General features: G+C 47.4%; 1 protein-coding gene across 3 annotated transcripts in view; it reads right to left on the reverse strand.

The window, feature by feature from the left end:
• The window catches only part of LOC110508271 (pituitary adenylate cyclase-activating polypeptide type I receptor-like), a 72,976-nt gene that overhangs the window by 41,605 nt on the left and 5,241 nt on the right, over positions 1 to 26,130 (reverse strand). For 2 of the 3 annotated variants that reach the window (XM_036966603.1, XM_036966601.1), the window contains exons 2-6: positions 22,120 to 22,291; positions 19,566 to 19,671; positions 10,559 to 10,669; positions 10,297 to 10,397; positions 9,129 to 9,226 (exon numbers count right to left, since the gene is read on the reverse strand). In XM_036966603.1, coding sequence (XP_036822498.1) covers positions 9,129 to 9,226; positions 10,297 to 10,397; positions 10,559 to 10,669; positions 19,566 to 19,671; positions 22,120 to 22,161 — 458 coding nt within the window. In that variant the 5' untranslated portion in view covers positions 22,162 to 22,291. Of the gene's footprint in view, positions 1 to 9,128; positions 9,227 to 10,296; positions 10,398 to 10,558; positions 10,670 to 19,565; positions 19,700 to 22,119; positions 22,292 to 26,130 lie in introns of those variants that run through there. The other variant, XM_036966602.1, reaches the window with a different exon arrangement.

The following is a 26,130-nucleotide window of genomic DNA, read 5'->3' on the forward strand; positions in this document are numbered from 1 at the left end:
GCCCAGTTATCACCCTTGTAGCCTTAAAGGGAAGCAGGAAGCCTAGTGGATAGAGCACTGGGCGAGTAACCGCAAGGTTGCTGGATCGAATCCCAGTTGAATGCATGCAGTCGTACAACTGACTAGGTATCCCCCTTAACTCACTACTGCTACCAGAAGAAACCTTTGTTGCTTTTATATAATCTCAAATTGAGCTGTTTATTGAGCTTAATCAACCCCCTGGAATGTCTCCTACCACAGTATAGGAATCAATGAAGGCTTATCTAAGGGGCCAAATTATTTAGTACAGCGCGAGATTAAGGAAGTGCAATATTCAACTACTCGGGGAACTTACAAATAACATCTGGGAGTTGGATATGGCATATTCACACTCTTCATCCGCAGATTTACTAAAACAACAGTTTGACACTTCAGACAAAGTTTAATCTTCTTTCAACTCGATAAACAGAAAATCTAATTAGTAAATCTCGATACAAAAATTATGAACATGGAGAGAAACCAGGGAAAATGCTGCGTCAGAGAACAAATCAAACCATACCTGAGATAACTGATGAGCTGGGTAACACATGTATTGATCATTTAGAGGTCAATTCATGCTTTCATAACTTTTACTCATAATTATACACTTCAGAATCAGCTGGTAATGCCACCTTACTCCACACCTTTGAGAACTTAGATGTTCCTACAGTTGAACCTGAGACAGCTGCTAAACTAGAAGAGCAGCTCTCTGTAGAAGAGATCGTGTTGCCAATTAAATCCCCGATGGATTTCAGAGCTAATTCTTAAAATACATTCTCAGATCGGGCCTCCCGAGTGGCGAGCTAGCTGTGCCACTAGAGATTCTGGGTGTGAGCCCAGCCTTTGTTGCAGCCGGCCACGACGGGGAGACCCATGGGACGGCACATAATTGGCCCCAGCGTCATCTGGGTTAGGGGAGGGTTTGGCCGACAGGGATGTCCTTGTACCATCAAGCACTAGCGATCGGGCGGAGTGCACTCTGACACGGTCGCCAGGTGTTTCCTCCGACACACGGCTGGCTTCCGGGTGGGATGCGCGCTGTGTTAAGAAGCAGTGCGGCTTGGTTGGTTTGTGTTTTGGAGGACGCATGGCTCTAGACCTTCACCTCTCTCGAGTCCGTACGGGAGTTGGAGCGATGAGACAAGACCGTAACTACCAATTGGATACCATGAAATTGGGGAGAAAAAGGGTAAAAAAAAAAATATAAAAAATAAACAAAGGAAAATATATATTTTTATTCTCAGATCAACTCTCTCCTCTCTTTCCGTATTTGGGGAATCATTCTCCTTAAAATCTTTACCCTCAACAATAAGACAAGCATGTATTTCACTTATTCTGAAAATGGTAAAAAAAACCTTGTGTGGTTCATGTAGGCAAATTCCTTTACTTAATTGAAATGTAAAGATACTTTCTATGATTCCCTGCCGTTTTGAGTCAGTTCTTCCCTCAGTTATCCTTAAAAATCGTCATTATTTTTAAACATCAGACATCTTTATAATATACTTTATAACCCCTCTTCATCTGACACTCCAGAGATGTTGTTATCACTTGATGCTGAGATGGAGTTTGATCAGGTTGAGTGGGATTATCTGTTTTATATCCTCAAACAATTTGGATTCGGTCCCAATTTTATGTCCTGGATCAAAGTCCTTTACTCCTCCCCTATGCCTGCAGTGCGCACACATATTAACCTTTCATCCTATATCCAACTTCAACATGGGACAAGACAGGGTTGTCCTCTATCCCCTCAGCTGTTTGCTTTTACAATTGAGCCTTTAGCTTTAACAATATGTGAATAACACTACTATGCGGATGACATTATATTATAAATGTCTGACCCTTTAACTGGTCTTCCAGAGATCCAGGTTCTACTAAAGACAGTTGGTAAATATGAGGTTCATCTATAAAAACGTGAATTGATGTGTATTAATCCTTCTGACAGGCAAACATATTTTAGTCATGTGCCCTTCAGAGTCACTACACAGAAACTGTATTTTGGAATTTGAGTCACACTCAACTTAAACTTTTTCTTCGCGAGGAATGAATGTATTACCTACGTTTTTATACTCATTTCAAATGTATTACTATCTTTCTGACAAAATATATATTTTTATCTCCATAGATAAAAGCAGATATTAGTTTATCTGGAACAAGAAAAACCCTCGGACACGTAGGAGCGTATTGCAGAGACTCGTCCCCAGGGTGGTCTAGAGCTACCCAACTTTCAATATTATTACTGGGCAGCTGACATAAGAAAATGGTTGACCTTGGAGATCTCATCCTGTGGCCCCACCTCCTTAGAAGCCTTACTTTGCTCTAAACTAGCTGAGCCTGTTTCCAAATACATTAAAAACCCTATTCAAATCAAATCAGATTTATTTATAAAGCCCTTCGTACATCAGCTGATATCTCAAAGTGCTGTACAGAAACCCAGCCTAAAACCCCAAACAGCAAGCAATGCAGGTGTAGAAGCACGGTGGCTAGGAAAAACTCCCTAGAAAGGCCAAAACCTAGGAAGAAACCTAGAGAGGAACCAGGCTATGTGGGGTGGCCAGTCCTCTTCTGGCTGTGCCTGGTGGAGATTATAACAGAACATGGCCAAGATGTTCAAGATGTTGTATGGTTTTTTAATTATGGGGCAGAAGTTGAAAATTCACTGAGACCAAAAGATCTCCTTAACTGTTTCCAGATCAGCTAATGCAAGTAGGGTATTTCATATCTGGTCTGGAAAAGGGATCTCCTCACTGAACGACCTGTACATACAGTTTGGGGAGGCAGGTGGCTAGCCTAGTGGTTAGACTGTAGGGCCGGCAGGTAGCCTAGTGGTTAGAGTGTAGGGGTGGCAGGTAGCCTAGTGGTTAGAGTGTGGGCCGGCAGGTAGCCTAGTGGTTAGTGTAGGGCCGGCAGGTAGCCTAGTGGTTAGTGTAGGGCCAGCAGGTAGCCTAGTGGTTAGTGTAGGGCCGGCAGGTAGCCTAGTGGTTAGAGTGTAGGGGAGGCAGGTGGCCTAGTGGTTAGTGTAGGGCCGGCAGGTAGCCTAGTGGTTAGAGTGTAGGGGAGGCAGGTGGCCTAGTGGTTAGTGTAGGGCCGGCAGGTAGCCTAGTGGTTAGAGTGTAGGGGAGGCAGGTGGCCTAGTGGTTAGTGTAGGGCCGGCAGGTAGCCTAGTGGTTAGAGTGTAGGGGAGGCAGGTGGCCTAGTGGTTAGTGTAGGGCTGGCAGGTAGCCTAGTGGTTAGAGTGTAGGGGAGGAAGGTGGCCTAGTGGTTAGTGTAGGGCCGGCAGGTAGCCTAGTGGTTAGAGTGTAGGGGAGGCAGGTGGCCTAGTGGTTAGTGTAGGGCCGGCAGGTAGCCTAGTGGTTAGTGTAGGGCCGGCAGGTAGCCTAGTGGTTAGTGTAGGGCCGGCAGGTAGCCTAGTGGTTTGAGTGTAGGGCCGGCAGGTAGCCTAGTGGTTTGAGTGTAGGGCCGGCAGGTAGCCTAGTGGTTTGAGTGTAGGGCCGGCAGGTAGCCTAGTGGTTTGAGTGTAGGGCCGGCAGGTAGCCTAGTGGTTTGAGTGTAGGGCCGGCAGGTAGCCTAGTGGTTTGAGTGTAGGGCCGGCAGGTAGCCTAGTGGTTTGAGTGTAGGGCCGGCAGGTAGCCTAGTGGTTTGAGTGTAGGGCCGGCAGGTAGCCTAGTGGTTTGAGTGTAGGGCCGGCAGGTAGCCTAGTGGTTAGAGTGTAGGGGCGACAGGTAGCCTAGTGGTTTGAGTGTAGGGCCGGCAGGTAGCCTAGTGGTTAGAGTGTAGGGCCGGCAGGTAGCCTAGTGGTTTGAGTGTAGGGCTAGTAACTGAAAGGTTGCTGGATCAAATCTCCGAGCTGACAGGGTAAAACACACTGTCATTCTGTTGTTCTGCCCTTGAACAGGCAGTTAACCCACTGTTCCCCGGTAGGCTGTCATTGTAAATAAGAATTTGTTCTTAACTGACTTGCCTAGTTAAATAAAAAATATCAGAGGGGGCATGAGTGTGATCTGCATGTTATTAAACTTCCACAATCTGGATTCCCTGAACTCTCAAGAACCAATGGGAAGAGGACTTAGGTGAACAACTTTCAGATGCTAGTATGCTTCATACTCTGACATTCTTCATCTATATATGTCTATCTTAGAAAACGTCTCAAGAATTCATATCCAGAAATCTGTCAATTCTGTGCATATGCTGTGTCTGGTAACATGACCGAATACAAACAGTGCAGCTATTCCCTCCGCAAGGCTATCAAACAAGCTAAGCGCCAGTACTAGAGACAAAGTAGAATCTCAATTCAACGGCTCAGACACAAGAGGCATGTGGCAGGGTCTACAGTCAATCACGGACTACAGGAAGAAATCCAGCCCAGTCACGGACCAGGATGTCTTGCTCCCAGGCAGACTAAATAACTTTTTTGCCGACTTTGAGGACAATACAGTGCCACTGACACGGCCTGCAACGAAAACATGCGGTCTCTCCTTCACTGCAGCCGAGGTGAGTAAGACATTTAAACGTGCTAACCCTCGCAAGGCTGCAGGCCCAGACGGCATCCCCAGCCGCGCCCTCAGAGCATGCGCAGACCAGCTGGCCGGTGTGTTTACGGACATATTCAATCAATCCCTATACCAGTCTGCTGTTCCCACATGCTTCAAGAGGGCCACCATTGTTCCTGTTCCCAAGAAAGCTAAGGTAACTGAGCTAAACGACTACCGCCCCGTAGCACTCACATCCGTCATCATGAAGTGCTTTGAGAGACTAGTCAAGGACCATATCACCTCCACCCTACCTGACACCCTAGACCCACTCCAATTTGCTTACCGCCCAAATAGGTCCACAGACGATGCAATCTCAACCACACTGCACACTGCCCTAACCCATCTGGACAAGAGGAATACCTATGTGAGAATGCTGTTCATCGACTACAGCTCGGCATTCAACACCATAGTACCCTCCAAGCTCGTCATCAAGCTCGAGACCCTGGGTCTCGACCCCGCCCTGTGCAACTGGGTACTGGACTTCCTGACGGGCCGCCCCCAGGTGGTGAGGGTAGGCAACAACATCTCCTCCCCGCTGATTCTCAACACTGGGGCCCCACAAGGGTGCGTTCTGAGCCCTCTCCTGTACTCCCTGTTCACCCACGACTGCGTGGCCACGCACGCCTCCAACTCAATCATCAAATTTGCGGACGACACAACAGTGGTAGGCTTGATTACCAACAACGACGAGACGGCCTACAGGGAGGAGGTGAGGGCCCTCGGAGTGTGGTGTTAGGAAAATAACCTCACACTCAACGTCAACAAAACTAAGGAGATGATTGTGGACTTCAGGAAACAGCAGAGGGAACACCCCCCTATCCACATCGATGGAACAGTAGTGGAGAGGGTAGCAAGTTTTAAGTTCCTCGGCATACACATCACAGACAAACTGAATTGGTCCACTCACACAGACAGCATCGTGAAGAAGGCGCAGCAGCGCCTCTTCAACCTCAGGAGGCTGAAGAAATTCGCCTTGTCACCAAAAGCACTCACAAACTTCTACAGATGCACAATCGAGAGCATCCTGGCGGGCTGTACCACCGCCTGGTATGGCAACTGCACCGCCCTCAACCGTAAGGCTCTCCAGAGGGTAGTGAGGTCTGCACAACGCATCACCGGGGGCAAACTACCTGCCCTCCAGGACACCTACACCACCCGATGTCACAGGAAGGCCATAAAGATCATCAAGGACATCAACCACCCGAGCCACTGCCTGTTCACCCCGCTATCATCCAGAAGGCGAGGTCAGTACAGGTGCATCAAAGCTGGGACCGAGAGACTGAAAAACAGCTTCTATCTCAAGGCCATCAGACTGTTAAACAGCCACCACTAACACTGAGTGGCTGCTGCCAACACACTGACACTGACTCAACTCCAGCCACTTTAATAATGGGAATTGATGGGAAATGATGTAAATATATCACTAGCCACTTTAAACAATGCTACCTTATATAATGTTACTTACCCTACATTATTCATCTCATATGCATACGTATATACTGTACTCTATATCATCGACTGTATCCTTATGTAATACATGTATCACTAGCCACTTTAAACTATGCCACTTTGTTTACATACTCATCTCATTTGTACATACTGTACTCGATACCATCTACTGTATCTTGCCTATGCTGATCTGTACCATCACTCATTCATATATCCTTATGTACATATTCTTTATCCCCTTACACTGTGTACAAGACAGTAGTTTTGGAATTGTTAGTTAGATTACTTGTTATTACTGCATTGTCGGAACTAGAAGCACAAGCATTTCGCTACACTCGCATTAACATCTGATAGCCATGTGTATGTGACAAATAAAATTTGATTTGATTCGATTTGATTTGCTACTTTATTACACATGTTTTGGAAATGTTTTGGACATTCCTGAATTCTTCTCAACGGCTTGCCATGCCTTCCTCCTGGCTACTCCAACCTCGGCCAACAGCTCCGCCCCCCCCGCCCACCTCGCAGCTACAAATTTACCCAATTCCAGATAGCAGATGTTCTGAAAGAGCTGCAAAACCTGGACCCGTACAAATCAGCTGGGCTTGACAATCTGGACCCTCTACTTCTGAAACTGTCCGCCGCCATTGTCGCAACCCCTATTACCAGCCTGTTCAACCTCTCCTTCGTATCATCTGAGATCCCCAAGGATTGGAAAGCTGCCGCGGTCATCCCATTCTTCAAAGGGTGAGGCACACTGGACCCAAACTGTTACAGACCTATATCCATCCTGCCCTGCCTATCTAAGGTCTTTGAAAGCCAAGTCAACAAACAGATCACTAACCATCTCGAATCCCACCGTACCTTCTCCGCTGTGCAATCCGGTTCCGAGCCGGTCACGGGTGCACCTCAGCCACGCTCAAGGTACTAAACGATATCATAACCGCCATCGAGAAGAGACATTACTGTGCAGCCGTCTTCATCGACCTGGCCAAGGCTTTCGACTCTGTCAATCACCATATTCTTATCGGCAGACTCAGTAGCCTCGGTTTTTCTAATGACTGCCTTGCCTGGTTCACCAACTACTTTGCAGACACAGTTCAGTGTGTCAAATCGGAGGGCATGTTGTCCGGTCCTCTGGCAGTCTCTATGGGGGTACCACAGGGTTCAATTCTCAGGCCGACTCTTTTCTCTGTATATATCAATAATGTTGCTCTTGCTGCGGGCGATTCCCTGATCCACCTCTATGCAGACGACACCATTCTGTATATTCTGTATACTTCTGGCCCTTCCTTGGACACTGTGCTATCTAACCTCCAAACGAGCTTCAATGCCATACAACACTCCTTCCGTGGCCTCCACCTGCTCTTAAACGCTAGTAAAACCAAATGCATGCTTTTCAACCGTTCGCTGCCTGCACCCACACGCCCGACTAGCATCACCACCCTGGATGGTTCCGACCTAGAATATGTGGACATCTATAAGTAGCTAGGTGTGTGGCTAGACTGCAAACTCTCCTTCCAGACTCATATCAAACATCTCCAATCCAAAATCAAATCGAGAGTCGGCTTTCTATTTCGCAACAAAGCCTCCTTCACTCACGCCCCCAAACTTACCCTAGTAAAACTGACTATCCTAACGATCCTCGACTTCGGCGATGTCATCTACAAAATAGCTTCCAATACTCTACTCAGCAAACTGGATGCAGTTTATCACAGTGCCATCCGTTTTGTTACTAAAGCACCTTATACCACCCACCACTGCGACCTGTATGCTCTAGTCGGCTGGCCCTCGCTACATGTTCGTCGCCAGACCTACTGGCTCCAGGTCATCTACAAGTCTATGCTAGGTAAAGCTCCGCCTTATCTCAGTTCACTGGTCACGATGGCAACACCCACCCGTAGCACGCGCTCCAGCAGGTGTATCTCACTGATCATCCCTAAAGCCAAAACCTCATTTGGCCGCCTTTCCTTCCAGTTCTCTGCTGCCTGCGACTGGAACGAATTGCAAAAATCTCTGAAGTTGGAGACTTTTATCTCCCTCACCAACTTTAAACATCTGCTATCTGTGCAGCTAACCGATCGCTGCAGCTGTACATAGCCCATCTGTAAATAGCCCACCCGATCTACCTACCTCATCCCCATACTGTTTTTATTTTATTTACTTTTCTGCTCTTTTGCACACCAGTATCTCTACCTGTGCACGTTCATCTGATCATTTATCACTCCAGTGTTAATCTGCTAAATTGTAATTATTCACTCCTATGGCCTATTTATTGCCTACCTCCTCATGCCTTTTGCACACAATGTATATAGATTCTCTTTTTTTTCTACTATGTTATTGACTTGTTTATTGTTTATTGTTTACTCCATGTGTAACTCTGTGTTGTTGACTGTTCACACTGCTATGCTTTATTTTGGCCAGGTCGCAGTTGCAAATGAGAACTTGTTCTCAACTAGCCTACCTGGTTAAATAAAGGTGAAATAAATAAAATATATATATTACTCATTGCATATCATGCCGCTTTAAGTCTGGTTTTGGGGTGGGGCTCTGTTAGAGCATGGGGGGTTGGGCTCTGTTAGAGCATGGGGGGTTGGGGTGGGGCTCTTTTAGAGCATGGGGGGTTGGGGTGGGGCTCTTTTAGAGCATGGGGGGGGTTGATTTGGTAGGGGATCTGTGTGCTCTGTTAGAGCATGGGGGGGGGGGGTTGATTTGGTAGGGGATCTGTGTGCTCTGTTAGAGCATGGGGGGGGGGGTGATTTGGTAGGGGATCTGTGTGTTCTGTCCTGCTGTTCTGTCTTATTTGTATAATCATAAAAAATGCCAAATTTAAAAAAGAAAATTGAAGAAAAAATGAAAAACAGAAACAACTTGACGGGTAAGTTTAGGAATTCATTCCGAGTGTTTAAGTTAAATAGTTTGGGATAGGCAAAAAAAATGTAAATACACCATCCCTGTCCAAAACACCCTAGCTAGCCACAAGACTACTTGATGGTAATAATGCAAACCGTTGCCCCCTAGTGGCCGGTTATCTGAACCTGCAGAGTATAGTCATGGAGGTGGTGAGAGACCAGATCTAATCTGAACCTGCAGAGTATAGTCATGGAGGTGGTGAGAGAGACCAGATCTAACCTGAACCTGCAGAGTATAGTCATGGCGGTGGTGAGAGAGACCAAAGAGGTGCTGTATCCTGCTGTGTACAGAGCTTTCACAGACTCATAGTGCATGTCCTGGAAGAGACAGAGAGACATTGTTATAGTATATGTCCTGGGAGAGACAGAGATACACTGTTATAGTATATGTCCTGGAAGAGACAGAGAGACACTGTTATAGAACATAGTATATGTCCTGGGAGAGACAGAGAGACATTGTTATAGAACATAGTATATGTCCTGGGAGAGACAGAGAGACATTGTTATAGTATATGTCCTGGGAGAGACAGAGAGACATTGTTATAGAACATAGTATATGTCCTGGGAGAGACAGAGAGACATTGTTATAGAACATAGTATATGTCCTGGGAGAGACAGAGAGACATTGTTATAGTACATAGTATATGTCCTGGAAGAGACAGAGAGAAACTGTTAAAGAACATAGTATATGTCCTGGGTGAGACAGAATAGCACATGGTTCTACTGTTTGCACTGTTCAACGGAAGTATACATTGTGAAAGAAGGTCCTGTTCTAGGTTCTATATACTAGGTTTTAGAGGTTCTATGTTGTTACCTGTCTGATTCTAGGAGTTAGATTCTAGGTTCTTACCTGTCTAGTTCTAGAAGTTAGGTTCTAGGTTCTTACCTGTCTAGTTCTAGGTTCTAGAGGTTAGGTTCTAGGTTCTTACCTGTCTAGTTCTAGGTTCTAGAGGTTGGGTTTTAGGTTCTTACCTGTCTAGTTATAGGTTCGAGAGGTTGGGTTCTGGGTTCTTACCTGTCTAGTTCTAGGTTCTAGCGGTTGGATTCTAGGTTCTTACCTGTCTAGTTCTAGGTTCTAGCGGTTGGATTCTAGGTTCTTACCTGTCTAGTTCTAGGTTCTAGAGGTTGGGTTCTAGGTTCTTACCTGTCTAGTTCTAGGTTCTAGAAGTTATGTTCTAGGTTCTAACCTGTCTGGTTCTAGGTTCTAGAGGTTAGGTTCTAGGTTCTTACCTGTCTAGTTCTATGTCCTAGAGGTTAGGTTCTAGGTTCTTACCTGTCTAGTTCTATATGTTGGTTTCTAGGTTCTTACCTGTCTAGTTCTAGGTTCTAGAGGTTAGGTTCTTACCTGTCTAGTTCTAGGTTCTAGAGGTTAGGTTCTAGGTTCTTACCGGTCTGGTGGTGTTATCGTCTGACAGACAGGCGTCAACGTAGTGAGGAAATGTTTCTGACCAGCCCTCTGCTGTACAGTTCCTACTGATCCAACCAATCTCTGAAACACACACACACACACACACACACACACACACACACACACACACACACACACACACACACACGTCAATCTACAAAATGCTATAGCACTTCAACCCATATAAATATGCCAAGCCATACTGTTTGAATCACTAGTACAGTAGAAGCCATGCTACAAACCATCGTCAGGACTCAGGAGGTCATGAAAGACTTCAGGACATCTGACTGATACCACTTCACCTACGGCTGCATCCTGCCAACAAGCCAGGTCGTCCCACATCCACGGACAGCCTGAAACACACAGGGTATATCCAGTATCTCATACAGTAGCAGGATCTCTGTCTGGTGGTCTGGATGAAGCCAATGACCTTTTAAAGACCCGAGACGAGCGAGGCGCACTGAGCCAGACAGACAGACCCAGAGCTAACCAATTAAACCGGTCTATACTATCACTGTGAATAACACACACGCACAGGCACACACACTAACACACACACTAACACACCCACTAACACACACCCACTAACACACACCCACTAACACCCACTAACACACACCCACTAACACACACACTAACACACACCCACTAACACACACCCACTAACACACCCACTAACACACACCCACTAACACACACACACTAACACACACACTAACACACACCCACTAACACACCCACTAACACACGCACTAACACACACCCACTAACACACCCACTAACACACCCACTAACACACCCACTAACACACCCACTAACACACACCCACTAACCCACTCCTACTAACACACACCCACTAACACACACACTATCACAAGTAATAATGCAATCCCTCTTGAGGGGAATGACTAGTGTTGATCTGAATAATATTTCAGGATTCTGTGTCCAGTATAAAGGAAGGTAGAGGTAGTTTCGGGAGCCAATGCAAACAAGCGTCAGCGCTATGCATATCTACTAGATACCCATAGACCTCCAGCAATTAGTTAGTTCCTGCAACTTCCTTCATACTGGACACAGAGACATAAAAGTGGTTTCCACGAGTTCATCTGACTCTGGGTCAGTAGATAAAGGGCCTCATCTGACTCTGGGTCAGTAGATTAAGGGCCTCATCTCACTCTGGGTCAGTAGATAAAGGGCCTCATCAGACTCTGGGTCAGTAGATAAAGGGCTTCATCTGACTCTGGGTCAGTAGATAAAGGGCTTCATCTGACTCTGGGTCAGTAGATAAAGGGCTTCATCTGACTCTGGGTCAGTAGATAAAGGGCTTCATCTGACTCTGGGTCAGTAGATAAAGGGCTTCATCTGACTCTGGGTCAGTAGATAAAGGGCCTCATCTGACTCTGGGTCAGTAGATAAAGGGCCTCATCTGACTCTGGGTCAGTAGATAAAGGGCCTCATCTGACTCTGTGTCAGTAGATAAAGGGCCTCATCTGACTCTGTGTCAGTAGATAAAGGGCCTCATCTGACTCTGGGTCAGTAGATAAAGGGCCTCATCTGACTCTGGGTCAGTAGATAAAGGGCCTCATCTGACTCTGGGTCAGTAGATAAAGGACCTCATCTGACTCTGGGTCAGTAGATAAAGGGCCTCATCTGACTCTGGGTCAGTAGATAAAGGGCCTCATCTGACTCTGGGTCAGTAGATAAAGGACCTCATCTGACTCTGGGTCAGTAGATAAAGGACCTCATCTGACTCTGGGTCAGTAGATAAAGGGCCTCATCTGACTCTGGGTCAGTAGATAAAGGGCCTCATCTGACTCTGGGTCAGTAGATAAAGGACCTCATCTGACTCTGGGTCAGTAGATAAAGGGCTTCATCTGCCTCTGGGTCAGTAGATAAAGGGCCTCATCTGACTCTGGGTCAGTAGATAAAGGGCCTCATCTGACTCTGGGTCAGTAGATAAAGGGCCTCATCTGACTCTGGGTCAGTAGATAAAGGGCTTCATCTGACTCTGGGTCAGTAGATAAAGGGCCTCATCTGACTCTGGGTCAGTAGATAAAGGGCCTCATCTGACTCTGGGTCAGTAGATAAAGGGCCTCATTGCTAATTTCACAGTATCCCTTTAATTGACCATAGAAACAGCATAAAAACAACAGACCTGAGTGACATCTACTGAGCCTTTAACATCACACCATGATGTCCTAGAGAAGTGTGAGACAGCTGGACTACAGTCAACCTGAGACAGTAGCTGCTTTAAGCTGTAGCTCAACCAGACAAGCTAATAAGACAGTCTATCCCCAGCTCTGCTATACTCCTCTCTCTCCTGCAGTCAGTCTGAGGCTGACTGATGTTTCTCCTCCCCACTGATGTTGTCAACAGAAACAGAGGCAAAGGGAGTGTTGCTTTACAGAGCTATTATAGGGACACTACAGGAAGTCAGATGCACTGCCATAGGCAGGAGAGTGGCCCTAGACAGGAAGTCAGTAGCACTGCCATAGACAGGAGAGTGGCCCTAGACAGGAAGTCAGTAGCACTGCCATAGACAGGAGAGTGGCCCTAGACAGGAAGTCAGTAGCACTGCCATAGACAGGAGAGTGGCCCTAGACAGGAAGTCAGTAGCACTGCCATAGACAGGAGAGTGGCCCTAGACAGGAAGTCAGTAGCACTGCCATAGACAGGAGAGTGGCCCTAGACAGGAAGTCAGTAGCACTGCCATAGACAGGAGAGTGGCCCTAGAGAGGAAGTCAGTAGCACTGCCATAGGCAGGAGAGTGACCCTAGACAGGAAGTCAGTAGCAATGCCATAGACAGGAGAGTGACCCTAGTGTCTCCTGACCCCTCCTGTCTCAGCCTCCAGTATTTATGCTGCAGTAGTTTATGTGTCGGGGGGCTAGGGTCAGTTTGTTATATCTGGGGTACTTCTCCTGTCCTATTCGGTGTCCTGTGTGAATTTAAGTGTGCGTTCTCTAATTCTCTCTTTCTCTCTCTCGGAGGACCTGAGCCCTAGGACCATGCCCCAGGAATACCTGACATGATGACTGCTTGCTGTCCCCAGTCCACCTGGCCGTGCTGCTGCTCCAGTTTCAACTGTTCTGCCTTATTATTATTCGACCATGCTGGTCATTTATGAACATTTGAACATCTTGGCCATGTTCTGTTATAATCTCCACCCGGCACAGCCAGAAGAGGACTGGCCACCCCACATAGCCTGGTTCCTCTCTAGGTTTCTTCCTAGGTTTTGGCCTTTCTAGGGAGTTTTTCCTAGCCACCGTGCTTCTACACCTGCATTGCTTGCTGTTTGGGGTTTTAGGCTGGGTTTCTGTACAGCACTTTGAGATATCAGCTGATGTACGAAGGGCTATATAAATAAATTTGATTTGATTTGATTTGATTTAGACAGGAAGTCAATAGTACTGACATAGACAGGAGAGTGACCCTAGACAGGAAGTCAGTAGCACTGCCATAGCCAGGAGAGATGATTACAGTGTACAGGAAGTCAGATGCACTGCCATAGACAGGAGAGTGGCCCTAGACAGGAAGTCAGTAGTACTGCCATAGACAGGAGAGTGGCCCTAGAAAGGAGAGTGGCCTTAGACAGGAAGTCAGTAGCACTGCGATAGACAGGAGAGTGACCCTAGACAGGAGAGTGACCCTAGACAGGAGAGTGACCCTAGGCAGGAGAGTGACCCTAGACAGGAGAGTGACCCTAGACAGGAGAGTGACCCTAGACAGGAGAGTGACCCTAGGCAGGAGAGTGACCCTAGGCAGGAGAGTGACCCTAGGCAGGAGAGTGACCCTAGGCAGGAGAGTGACCCTAGACAGGAGAGTGACCCTAGACAGGAGAGTGACCCTAGACAGGAGAGTGACCCTAGACAGGAAGTCAGTAGCACTGCCATAAGCAGGAGAATGACCCTATACAGGAGAGTGACCCTAGACATGAAGACAGTAGCACTGCCATAGGCAGCAGAGTGACCCTAGACAGGAGAGTGACCCTAGACAGGAGAGTGACCCTAGACAGGAGAGTGACCCTAGACAGGAAGACAGTAGCACTGCATAGGCAGGAGAGTGACCCTAGACAGGAGAGTGACCCTAGAAAGGAGAGTGACCCTAGGCAGGAGAGTGACCCTAGACAGGAGAGTGGCCCTAGACAGGAGAGTGACCCTAGACAGGAGAGTGACTCTAGACAGGAGAGTGACCCTAGGCAGGAGAGTGACCCTAGGCAGGAGAGTGACCCTAGGCAGGAGAGTGACCCTAGACAGGAGAGTGACCCTAGGCAGGAGAGTGACCCTAGTCAGGAGAGTGACCCTAGTCAGGAGAGTGACCCTAGACAGGAGAGTGACCCTAGACAGGAAGACAGTAGCACTGCCATAGGCAGGAGAGTGACCCTAGACAGGAGAGTGACCCTAGACAGGAAGTCAGTAGCACTGCCATAGGCAGGAGAGTGACCCTAGACAGGAAGTCTGTAGCACTGCTATAGGCATGAGAGTGACCCTAGACAGGAGAGTGACCCTAGACAGGAAGACAGTAGCACTGCCATAGGCAGGAGAGTGACCCTAGACAGGAGAGTGACCCTAGACAGGAGAGTGACCCTAGGCAGGAGAGTGACCCTAGGCAGGAAGTCAGTAGCACTGCCATAGGCAGGAGAGTGACCCTAGACAGGAGAGTGACCCTAGACAGGAGAGTGACCCTAGGCAGGAGAGTGACCCTAGACAGGAGAGTGACCCTAGACAGGAGAGTGACCCTAGACAGGAAGTCACTGCCATAGGCAGGAGAGTGACCCTAGACAGGAAGTCAGTAGCACTGCCATAGGCAGGAGAGTGACCCTAGACAGGAGAGTGACCCTAGACAGGAGAGTGACCCTAGGCAGGAGAGTGACCCTAGACAGGAAGTCAGTAGCACTGCCATAGGCAGGAGAGTGACCCTAGACAGGAAGTCAGTAGCACTGCCATAGACAGGAGAGTGACCCTAGACAGGAAGTCAGTAGCACTGCCATAGGCAGGAGAGTGACCCTAGACAGGAAGACAGTAGCACTGCCATAGGCAGGAGAGTGACCCTAGACAGGAAGTCACTGCCATAGGCAGGAGAGAGACCCTAGACAGGAAGTCAGTAGCACTGCCATAGGCAGGAGAGTGACCCTAGACAGGAGAGTGACCCTAGGCAGGAGAGTGACCCTAGACAGGAAGTCAGTAGCACTGCCATAGGCAGGAGAGTGACCCTAGACAGGAAGTCAGTAGCACTGCCATAGACAGGAGAGTGACCCTAGACAGGAAGTCAGTAGCACTGCCATAGGCAGGAGAGTGACCCTAGACAGGAAGACAGTAGCACTGCCATAGGCAGGAGAGTGACCCTAGACAGGAAGACAGTAGCACTGCCATAGGCAGGAGAATGACCCTAGACAGGAAGTCACTGCCATAGGCAGGAGAGTGACCCTAGACAGGAAGTCAGTAGCACTGCCATAGGCAAGAGAGTGACCCTAGACAGGAGAGTGACCCTAGGCAGGAGAGTGACCCTAGACAGGAAGTCAGTAGCACTGCCATAGGCAGGAGAGTGACCCTAGACAGGAAGTCAGTAGCACTGCCATAGACAGGAGAGTGACCCTAGACAGGAAGTCAGTAGCACTGCCATAGGCAGGAGAGTGACCCTAGACAGGAAGTCACTGCCATAGGCAGGAGAGTGACCCTAGACAGGAAGTCACTGCCATAGGCAGGAGAGTGACCCTAGACAGGAAGTCACTGCCATAGGCAGGAGAGTGACCCTAGACAGGAAGTCAGATGCACTGCCATAGGCAGGAGAGTGACCCTAGGCAGGAGAGTGACCCTAGACAGGAAGTCAGTAGCACTGCCATAGGCAGGAGAGTGACCCTAGACAGGAAGTCAGTAGCACTGCCATAGACAGGAGAGTGACCCTAGACAGGAAGTCAGTAGCACTGCCATAGGCAGGAGAGTGACCCTAGACAGGAAGACAGTAGCACTGCCATAGGCAGGAGAGTGACCCTAGACAGGAAGTCACTGCCATAGGCAGGAGAGTGACCCTAGACAGGAAGTCAGTAGCACTGCCATAGGCAGGAGAGTGACCCTAGACAGGAGAGTGACCCTAGGCAGGAGAGTGACCCTAGACAGGAAGTCAGATGCACTGCCATAGGCAGGAGAGTGACCCTAGACAGGAAGTCAGTAGCACTGCCATAGACAGGAGAGTGACCCTAGACAGGAAGTCAGTAGCACTGCCATAGGCAGGAGAGTGACCCTAGACAGGAAGACAGTAGCACTGCCATAGGCAGGAGAGTGACCCTAGACAGGAAGTCAGTAGCACTGCCATAGGCAGGAGAGTGACCCTAAACAGGAAGTCAGTAGCACTGCCATAGACAGGAGAGTGACCCTAGACAGGAGAGTGACCCTAGACAGGAGAGTGACCCTAGACAGGAGAGTGACCCTAGACAGGAGGAGAGATGCAGATGTTAAAGGTGTGGGTATGAAACAGTGAAAACAGACACTTTTTTTTTGTTGTCCGAAGCGACATGCATCTTGGGATTTGTAATTTGTTTTAAACACCTAAATCAGATCCAAGAGTCTGTATTTGTCAGTGATATTAATTGTGGTTCTTTATGATTTGGTAATAAGAACAGGATAAAGTGATCATCTTAGCCCAGGCTTCCTATAAACATCCACACTGAGCTACAGACAGAAACCATTTAATTGGATATACAGAACCACAGAGACAACCCCAAATGCTGCTTCTCTGCTCTTAGAATGACCTTTAAAACACACCATGATACATTATCTGAACTTCAACCTGTTTAAATTGGTTGTTTTCAGACTGAGTCAGACTTCTCCTCTCAAATCCTCTCCTATCATATCCTCGTCTCTTCTCTCCTATCCTCTCCTTGTCTCTTCTCTCCTATCCTCTCCTCTCCTCTCCTCTTCCATCCCGCCTTCTCCTCGCCCCAGCCTCTCCTCTCATCTCCCATCCTCTCCTCTCCCGTCCTCTCCTCTCATCTCCCACCCTCTCATCTCATCTCCCACCCTCTCATCTCATCTCCCATTCTTTCCTCTGTCCTCTTTTCTCATCTCATCCTTTCCTCTCCTCTCCTCTCCCATCCTCTCTCTCTCCCATCCTCTCTCTCTACCATCCTCTCCTCTCCAATCCTCTGTTTTCCACCATCCTCTCCAATCCACCTTCCTCTCCCATCCTCTGCTCTCCTGTCCCATCCTCTGCTCTCCTCTCCCATCCTCTGCTCTCCTCTCCCATCCTCTGTTCTCCACCATCCTCTTCTCTCCTATCCTCTCTTCTCTCCCATCCTCTCACCTCTTCTCCCTTCTCATCCTTTCCTCTCCTCTCCACCATCCTCTCCTCTCCCATTCTATCCTCTCCTCTCCTCTCCCATCCTTTCCTCTCTTCATCTCCTCTGTTCTCCTCTCCCATCCTTTCCTCTCTTCTCTCATCCTCTCCTCTGTTCTCCTCTCCCAGCCTCTCTACCATCCCCTCCTCTCCCATCCTCTCCTCTACCATCCTTTCCTCTCCGTCCTCTCTTCTTTTCTCCCACCCTTTCCTCTCGTCTCCCATCCTTTCCTCTCCCATCCTCTCTTCTCCACCATCCCCTCCTCTCCCATCCTCTCCTCTCCACCATCCTCTCCTCTCCCATTCTATCCTCTCCTCTCCTCTCCCATCCTTTCCTCTCTTCCTCTCCTCTGTTCTCCTCTCCCATCCTTTCCTCTCTTCTCTCATCCTCTCCTCTGTTCTCCTCTCCCAGCCTCTCTACCATCCCCTCCTCTCCCATCCTCTCCTCTACCATCCTTTCCTCTCCGTCCTCTCTTCTTTTCTCCCACCCTTTCCTCTCGTCTCCCATCCTTTCCTCTCCCATCCTCTCTTCTCCACCATCCCCTCCTCTCCCATCCTCTCCTCTACCATCCTTTCCTCTCCGTCCTCTCTTTTTTTCTCCCACCCTTTCCTCTCGTCTCCCATCCTTTCCTCTCCCATCCTCTCTTCTCCACCATCCCCTCCTCTCCTCTCCCATCCTTTCCTTTCCTCTCCTTTCCCATCCTTTCCTCTCCCATCCTCTTTTCTCTACCATGCTCTCCTCTCCCATCCTCTCCTCTCCTTTCCCATCCTCTCCTTTCCCATCCTTTTCTCTACCATGCTCTCCTCTCCCATCCTTTCCTCTCCCAGCCTTTCAAATCCTCTCCTCTTCTCCACCATCCTCTCCAATCCTCTCCTCCACCATCCTCTTCTCCACCATCCTCCTCTCCCACCCTCTCCTCTTCCTCTCCTTTCCCATCCTCTCCTCTCCCATTATTTTCTCCACCATGCTCTCCTCTCCTCTCCCATCCTCTCCTCTCCTTTCCCATCCTCTCCTCTCCCATCCTTTTCTCCACCATCCTCTCCTCTCCCATCCTCTCCTCTCCTTTCCCATCCTCTCCTCTCCTCTCCCATCCTTTTCTCCACCATCCTCTCCTCTCCCATCCTCTCCTCTCCTTTCCCATCCTCTCCTCTCCGATCCTTTTCTCCACCATGCTCCCCTCTCCCATCCTTTCCTCTCCCAGCCTCCTCTCCCACCCTCTCCTCTCCTTTCCCATCCTCTCCTCTCCCATCCTCTCCTCTCCCATCCCATCCTCTCCTCTCCTCGCCTCTCCCATCCTTTTCTCCACCATCCTCTCCTCTCCCATCCTTTCCTTTCCCATACTCTTCTCCACCATCCTCTCCTCTCTCAACCTCTCCTCTCCGCTCCTCCACCATCCTCTCGTCTCCCATCCTCTCCTCTCCCATCCTCTCCAATCCTCTCTCTTTCCCATCCTCTTATCTACCATGCTTTACTCTCCTCTCCCATGCTCTCCTCTCCCATCCTTTCCTCTCCCAGCCTCCTCTCCAATCCTCTCTCTCCTCTCCTCTCCTCCACCATCCTCTCCCCTCCCATCCTTTCCTTTCCCATCCTCTTCTCCACCATGCTCTCCTCTCCAATCCGCTCCTCCACCATGCTCTCCTCTCCAATCCTCTCTCTCCCATCCTCCTCTCCAATCCTCTCTCTCTCCCATCCTCCTCTCCCATCATCCTCTCCCATCATCCTCTCCCATCCTCTCTTCTCCACCATCCTTTCCTCTCCCATGATTGTTTCCAGATTTGTCCTCCCAGAGTTCCTTGGAAAGGAAACATGTGAAAGAGAGACAATACCACCTGGAGAGTGTGGAGGAGGATGAGACACTCAGAGGAGAGTGATTATACACATGCAAGCACAAACACACACACAAACACACAGTCCTACCATTATCCAGGTAGTGTGTTAGGTTGTGCAGGGCGATCCTCTCCATACATCTCTCCTGCTGTCTTTTGACCACACAGTCTGAGTTCTCGGAATACATGGAGCACACCTGGAACTCTCTCACACACACACACGCACACACACACACACACACACACACACACACACACACACACACACACACACACACACACACACACACACACACACACACACACACACACACACACACACACACTGAGTAAATTAAAATTGACTTGAACTGTGTAGCTGTTGTTAACGTCATCTGTCTATTTATAAAAAACTATTTGCAATTTGCCTAGAAGCAGGTAACCAGCCAGCCAGTCAACCAATTAGTCAGCAAACCAGGCAGTCAGCCAGCCAACCAGCCATCCAACCTGTCAGTCAGCCTTCCAGTCAGCAAGCAACCAGTCAGCTAGCCAGTCAGCCAACCAGTCAGCTAGCCAGTCAGCCAACCAGTCAGCCAACCAGTCAGCTAGCCAGTCAGCCAACCAGTCAGCTAGCCAACCTGTCAGCTAGCCAGTCAGCTAGCCAGTCAGCCAACCAGTCAGCCAGCCAGTCAGCTAGCCAGTCAGCCAACCAGGCAGCCAGCCAACCAGTCAGCCAGCCAGTTAATCCGCCAGCCATTTAATCAGTCAGCCAGTCAGCCAGCCAGCCAACCAGGCAGCCAGCCAACCAGGCAGCCAACTAGGCAGCCAACCAGTCAGCCAACCAGTATGTCAGCCAACCAGTCAGCCAAGCAGCCAGCCTGTCAACCTTCCAGTCAGTCAGCCAACCTTCCAGACAGTCAGCCAACCAGTCAGCCAACCAGCCAGTCAGCCAGCTAGCCAGCCAGCCAGCCTATGAATCAGCCAGCCATTTAATCAGTCAGTCAGCCAGCCATCCAGTCATCCAACCAGACAGTTAATCAGACAGCCATCCAGTCAGCCAGCCATCCAGTCAGCCAACCTGCCAGACAGTCAGCCAGCCAATCAGCCAGCCAGTTAATCAGCCAGCCTGACAGTCAGGATTTCCCAGAAACAATAATGTGCAGAATAGTAAATAGTGCTGCTGATCATTCATGTTCTCTCTGAGAATCTCTGAGCTCTCCACTAGCAGCAACACTTTGGCCACGTGTTCACAAAGAGCTATTTGGAATGGCTTGTCTACTGAAGGTGAATGTCTATGTCTATCCTATCTAGTCCTTCTCCACTGTGTGTCCTATCTAGTCCTTCTCCACTGTGTGTCCTATCTATCCTTCTCCACTGTGTGTCCTATCTATCCTTCTCCACTGTGTCCTATCCAGTCCTTCTCCACTGCGTGTCCTATCTATCCTTCTCCACTGTGTGTCCTATCCAGTCCTTCTCCACTGTGTGTCCTATCTATCCTTCTCCACTGTGTGTCCTATCTAGTCCTTCTCCACTGTGTGTCCTATCTATCCTTCTCCACTGTGTGTCCTATCTATCCTTCTCCACTGTGTGTCCTATCCAGTCCTTCTCCACTGCGTGTCCTATCTATCCTTCTCCACTGTGTGTCCTATCCAGTCCTTCTCCACTGTGTGTCCTATCTATCCTTCTCCACTGCGTGTCCTATCCAGTCCTTCTCCACTGTGTGTCCTATCCAGTCCTTCTCCACTGTGTGTCCTATCTATCCTTCTCCACTGTGTGTCCTATCTATCCTTCTCCACTGTGTGTCCTATCTATCCTTCTCCACTGTGTGTCCTATCCAGTCCTTCTCCACTGTGTGTCCTATCTATCCTTCTCCACTGTGTGTCCTATCTATCCTTCTCCACTGTGTGTCCTATCTATCCTTCTCCACTGTGTGTCCTATCCAGTCCTTCTCCACTGTGTGTCCTATCTATCCTTCTCCACTGTGTGTCCTATCTATCCTTCTCCACTGTGTGTCCTATCTATCCTTCTCCACTGTGTGTCCTATCCAGTCCTTATCCACTGTGTGTCCTATCCAATCCTTCTCCACTGTGTCCTATCCAATCCTTCTCCACTGTGTCCTATCTAGTCCTTCTCCACTGTGTGTCCCATCTAGTCCTTATCCACTGTGTGTCCTATCTATCCTTTCTCCACTGTGTGTCCTATCTATCCTTCTCCACTGTGTGTCCTATCCAGTCCTTCTCCACTGTGTGTCCTATCTATCCTTCTCCACTGTGTGTCCTATCTATCCTTCTCCACTGTGTCCTATCTAGTCCTTCTCCACTGTGTGTCCTATCTAGTCCTTCTCCACTGTGTGTCCTATCTATCCTTCTCCACTGTGTGTCCTATCTATCCTTCTCCACTGTGTGTCCTATCTATCCTTTCTCCACTGTGTGTCCTATCTATCCTTCTCCACTGTGTGTCCTATCTATCCTTTCTCCACTGTGTGTCCTATCTAGTCCTTCTCCACTGTGTGTCCTATCTAGTCCTTCTCCACTATGTGTCCTATCTATCCTTTCTCCACTGTGTGTCCTATCCAATCCTTCTCCACTGTGTGTCCTATCCAATCCTTCTCCACTGTGTGTCCTATCCAATCCTTCTCCACTGTGTGTGTGTCCTGGTTTACTCACCACCGGCAGGAGGAGAATGGTAATCAGCAGGAGGCCTCTCATCTTGACCAGAGAGGTTTACAGCAAGGGTGTGTGTGTGTGTGTGTGTGTGTGTGTGTGTGTTCCAAGTAATCCACAGAAAAAGCTCCTGTCAGCTCGACTGCACTCCAGCAGTCATTAGAACACAGAGGGTCTGAAACAGAGACAAGGACCTGACATTAGACCTAATATGAAGACATTACAACACAAACATAGGGCATACTCTACTGTTTAGTCTTCTACAGTCCTCTACTCTACTGTTTAGTCTTCTACAGTCCTCTACTGTTTATTCTTCTACAGTCCTCTACTGTTTAGTTTTCTACAGTCCTCTACTGTTTAGTCTTCTACAGTCCTCTACTGTTTAATCTTCTACAGTCCTCTACTCTACTGTTTAGTCTTCTATAGTCCTCTACTGTTTAGTCTTCTACAGTCCTCTACTGTTTAGTCTTCTACAGTCCTCTACTGTTTAGTCTTCTACAGTCCTCTACTGTTTAGTCTTCTACAGTCTTCTACTGTTTAGTCTTCTACAGTCCTCTACTGTTTAGTCTTCTACAGTCCTCTACTGTTTAGTCTTCTACAGTCCTCTACTGTTTAGTCTTCTACAGTCTTCTACTGTTTAGTCTTCTACAGTCTTCTACTGTTTAGTCTTCTACAGTCCTCTACTGTTTAGTCTTCTACAGTCCTCTACTCTACTGTTTAGTCTTCTCCAGTCCTCTACTGTTTAGTCTTCTACAGTACTCTACTGTTTAGTTTTCTACAGTCCTCTACTGTTTAGTCTTCTCCAGTCCTCTACTGTGTAGTCTTCTACAGTCCTCTACTCTACTGTGTAGTCTTCTACAGTCCTCTACTGTTTAGTCTTCTACAGTCCTCTACTCTACTGTTTAGTCTTCTACAGTCCTCTACTGTTTAGTCTTCTACAGTCCTCTACTCTACTGTTTAGTCTTCTACAGTCCTCTACTGTTTAGTTTTCTACAGTCCTCTACTGTTTAGTCTTCTACAGTCCTCTACTCTACTGTTTAGTCTTCTACAGTCCTCTACTGTTTAGTCTTCTACAGTCCTCTACTCTACTGTTTAGTCTTCTACAGTCCTCTACTGTTTAGTTTTCTACAGTCCTCTACTGTTTAGTCTTCTACAGTCCTCTACTCTACTGTTTAGTCTTCTACAGTCCTCTACTCTACTGTTTAGTCTTCTACAGTCCTCTACTGTTTAGTCTTCTATAGTCCTCTACTGTTTAGTCTTCTACAGTCTTCTACTGTTTAGTCTTCTACAGTCTTCTACTGTTTAGTCTTCTACAGTCCTCTACTGTTTAGTCTTCTCCAGTCCTCTACTGTTTAGTCTTCTACAGTCCTCTACTGTTTAGTCTTCTACAGTCCTCTACTGTTTAGTCTTCTATAGTCCTCTACTGTTTAGTCTTCTACAGTCCTCTACTGTTTAGTCTTCTACAGTCCTCTACTGTTTAGTCTTCTATAGTCCTCTACTGTTTAGTCTTCTACAGTCCTCTACTCTACTGTTTAGTCTTCTACAGTCCTCTACTGTTTAGTCTTCTACAGTCCTCTACTGTTTAGTCTTCTATAGTCCTCTACTGTTTAGTCTTCTACAGTCCTCTACTGTTTAGTCTTCTACAGTCCTCTACTGTTTAGTCTTCTACAGTCCTCTACTCTACTGTTTAGTCTTCTACAGTCCTCTACTGTTTAGTCTTCTACAGTCCTCTACTGTTTAGTCTTCTACAGTCCTCTACTGTTTAGTCTTCTACAGTCCTCTACTGTTTAGTCTTCTACAGTCCTCTACTCTACTGTTTAGTCTTCTACAGTCCTCTACTGTTTAGTCTTCTACAGTCCTCTACTGTTTAGTCTTCTATAGTCCTCTACTGTTTAGTCTTCTACAGTCCTCTACTCTACTGTTTAGTCTTCTATAGTCCTCTACTGTTTAGTCTTCTACAGTCCTCTACTGTTTAGTCTTCTACAGTCCTCTACTGTTTAGTCTTCTATAGTCCTCTACTGTTTAGTCTTCTACAGTCCTCTACTGTTTAGTCTTCTACAGTCCTCTACTGTTTAGTCTTCTACAGTCCTCTACTGTTTAGTCTTCTACAGTCCTCTACTGTTTAGTCTTCTACAGTCCTCTACTGTTTAGTCTTCTCCAGTCCTCTACTGTTTAGTCTTCTCCAGTCCTCTACTGTTTAGTCTTCTACAGTCCTCTACTGTTTAGTCTTCTACAGTCCTCTACGGTTTAGTCTTCTACAGTCCTCTACTGTTTAGTCGTCTGTATCCTGTGCATATGACAAATATACATCGATTTGATTTGATACAGTGCATGTTTACCAGAGACGGTAATGTGAAGAACAACCTGACCTGCACCAAAGTCAGATGAAGTGTATTTTAGCCTGGAGTTTTTCCTTATTGTAGGCTACTACTTTTACCACTTTTAGTCCTGAAGTCTTTGGTTGTTTACCACACTACTCCCTCTGTTTAGCACATGGCCTCACATGTGAATCCTTAGAGATGGGTGGGGCTAAGGCTTAAGAGGGTGTGAACGATGCTGAATGGGTGAAGACAAAGAGCTCTCCAGTAGGTGTACCAAAACATTCAAAGGCCATTTTCTCAAAAGTGGGGTTACAAGTTAATAAATTTTCAAAGCAGCATTGCTTTCCCATTGTTCCTTAACTGTAGATATATCAAACACATTTCTAGGTTTGAGTCTCTACTTTCATCCAATGTAAAAAAAATAAAATAAATAAAAACATAAAACCTAATCGAAGTGGCCAGTCACATATGGAACTGACCCTGTATATGGCTTCTTACTTTCTCGTGTTTTTCTTATTGTTTATTTTTATTTGTTGTGTTTTTGTTATTTGTTGCATTACATTGTGATTGATTACTGCATTGTTGGGTTTAGACAAAGAAAGGCACTTCACTCTACATTAAAACCTGAAACAGGCTGTTTGAGAAGGTTTGAATCCTAAGCAACCTGTCTACATATAGTTTGAAGAACAATAGCTTGGCTACTGTCGTAGGAAAACCTTGGTAGAGCATGGGTGGAATAGGCATTGTGGTGCTGTAAAACCTTGGTAGAGCATGGGTGGAGTAGGCATTGTGGTGCTGTAAAACCTTGGTAGAGCATGGGGTGGAGTAGGCATTGTGGTGCTGTAAAACCTTGGTAGAGCATGGGTGGAGTAGGCATTGTGGTGCTGTAAAACCTTGGTAGAGCATGGGTGGAGTAGGCATTGTGGTGCTGTAAAACCTTGGTAGAGCATGGGTGGAGTAGGCATTGTGGTGCTGTAAAACCTTGGTGGAGTAGACATTGGTGGTGCTGTAAAACCTTGGTAGAGCATGGGTGGAGTAGGCATTGTGGTGCTGTAAAACCTTGGTAGAGCATGGGTGGAACAGGCATTGTGGTCCTCATTTGAATTTCCTTTATTTAACAGCTTCAGACCAAGACTCACTTAAAACATCATGTTTTGTTTATAAGTTCCAGGCTCATTTTTAAAATGTTTTTTTAAATATATATTTTTACCTTTATTTAACCAGGCAAGTCAGTTAAGAACAAATTCTTATTTTCAATGACGGCCTAGGAACAGTGGGTTGAGGGGCAGTTCAGGGGCCTGTAGAACAACAGATTTGTACCTTGTCAGCTTAGGGATTTGAACTTGCAACCTTCTGGTTACTAGTCCAATGCTCTTACCACTAGGCTACCCTGCCACCTTTTTTGAGAGACCCCTAATAAATTTAAATAAGCACACATCGTGCATATTGGGAGGAGGGGGGTGATCAATACCTATACACGAAAGAGAATAGTCAAAAGATCTCCTCTGGTAGGTGAACCCAGGACCCTCAAATCTCAGGGTGGTGACTCGAACCCTGTTAGAAATACATCAACACTCTATTTAAATGGATTTTGTGACATCAGCATGTGTTCATTCCAAAATGTTTTTTTGTTGTTCATTCACTCAGTACTGATTGAACATGTATTTATCTTCCTTGGTAAAAAATGTTTTTT

Source organism: Oncorhynchus mykiss, chromosome 28 (genome assembly GCF_013265735.2).
Source record: "Oncorhynchus mykiss isolate Arlee chromosome 28, USDA_OmykA_1.1, whole genome shotgun sequence".
Lineage (NCBI taxonomy): Eukaryota > Metazoa > Chordata > Actinopteri > Salmoniformes > Salmonidae > Oncorhynchus > Oncorhynchus mykiss.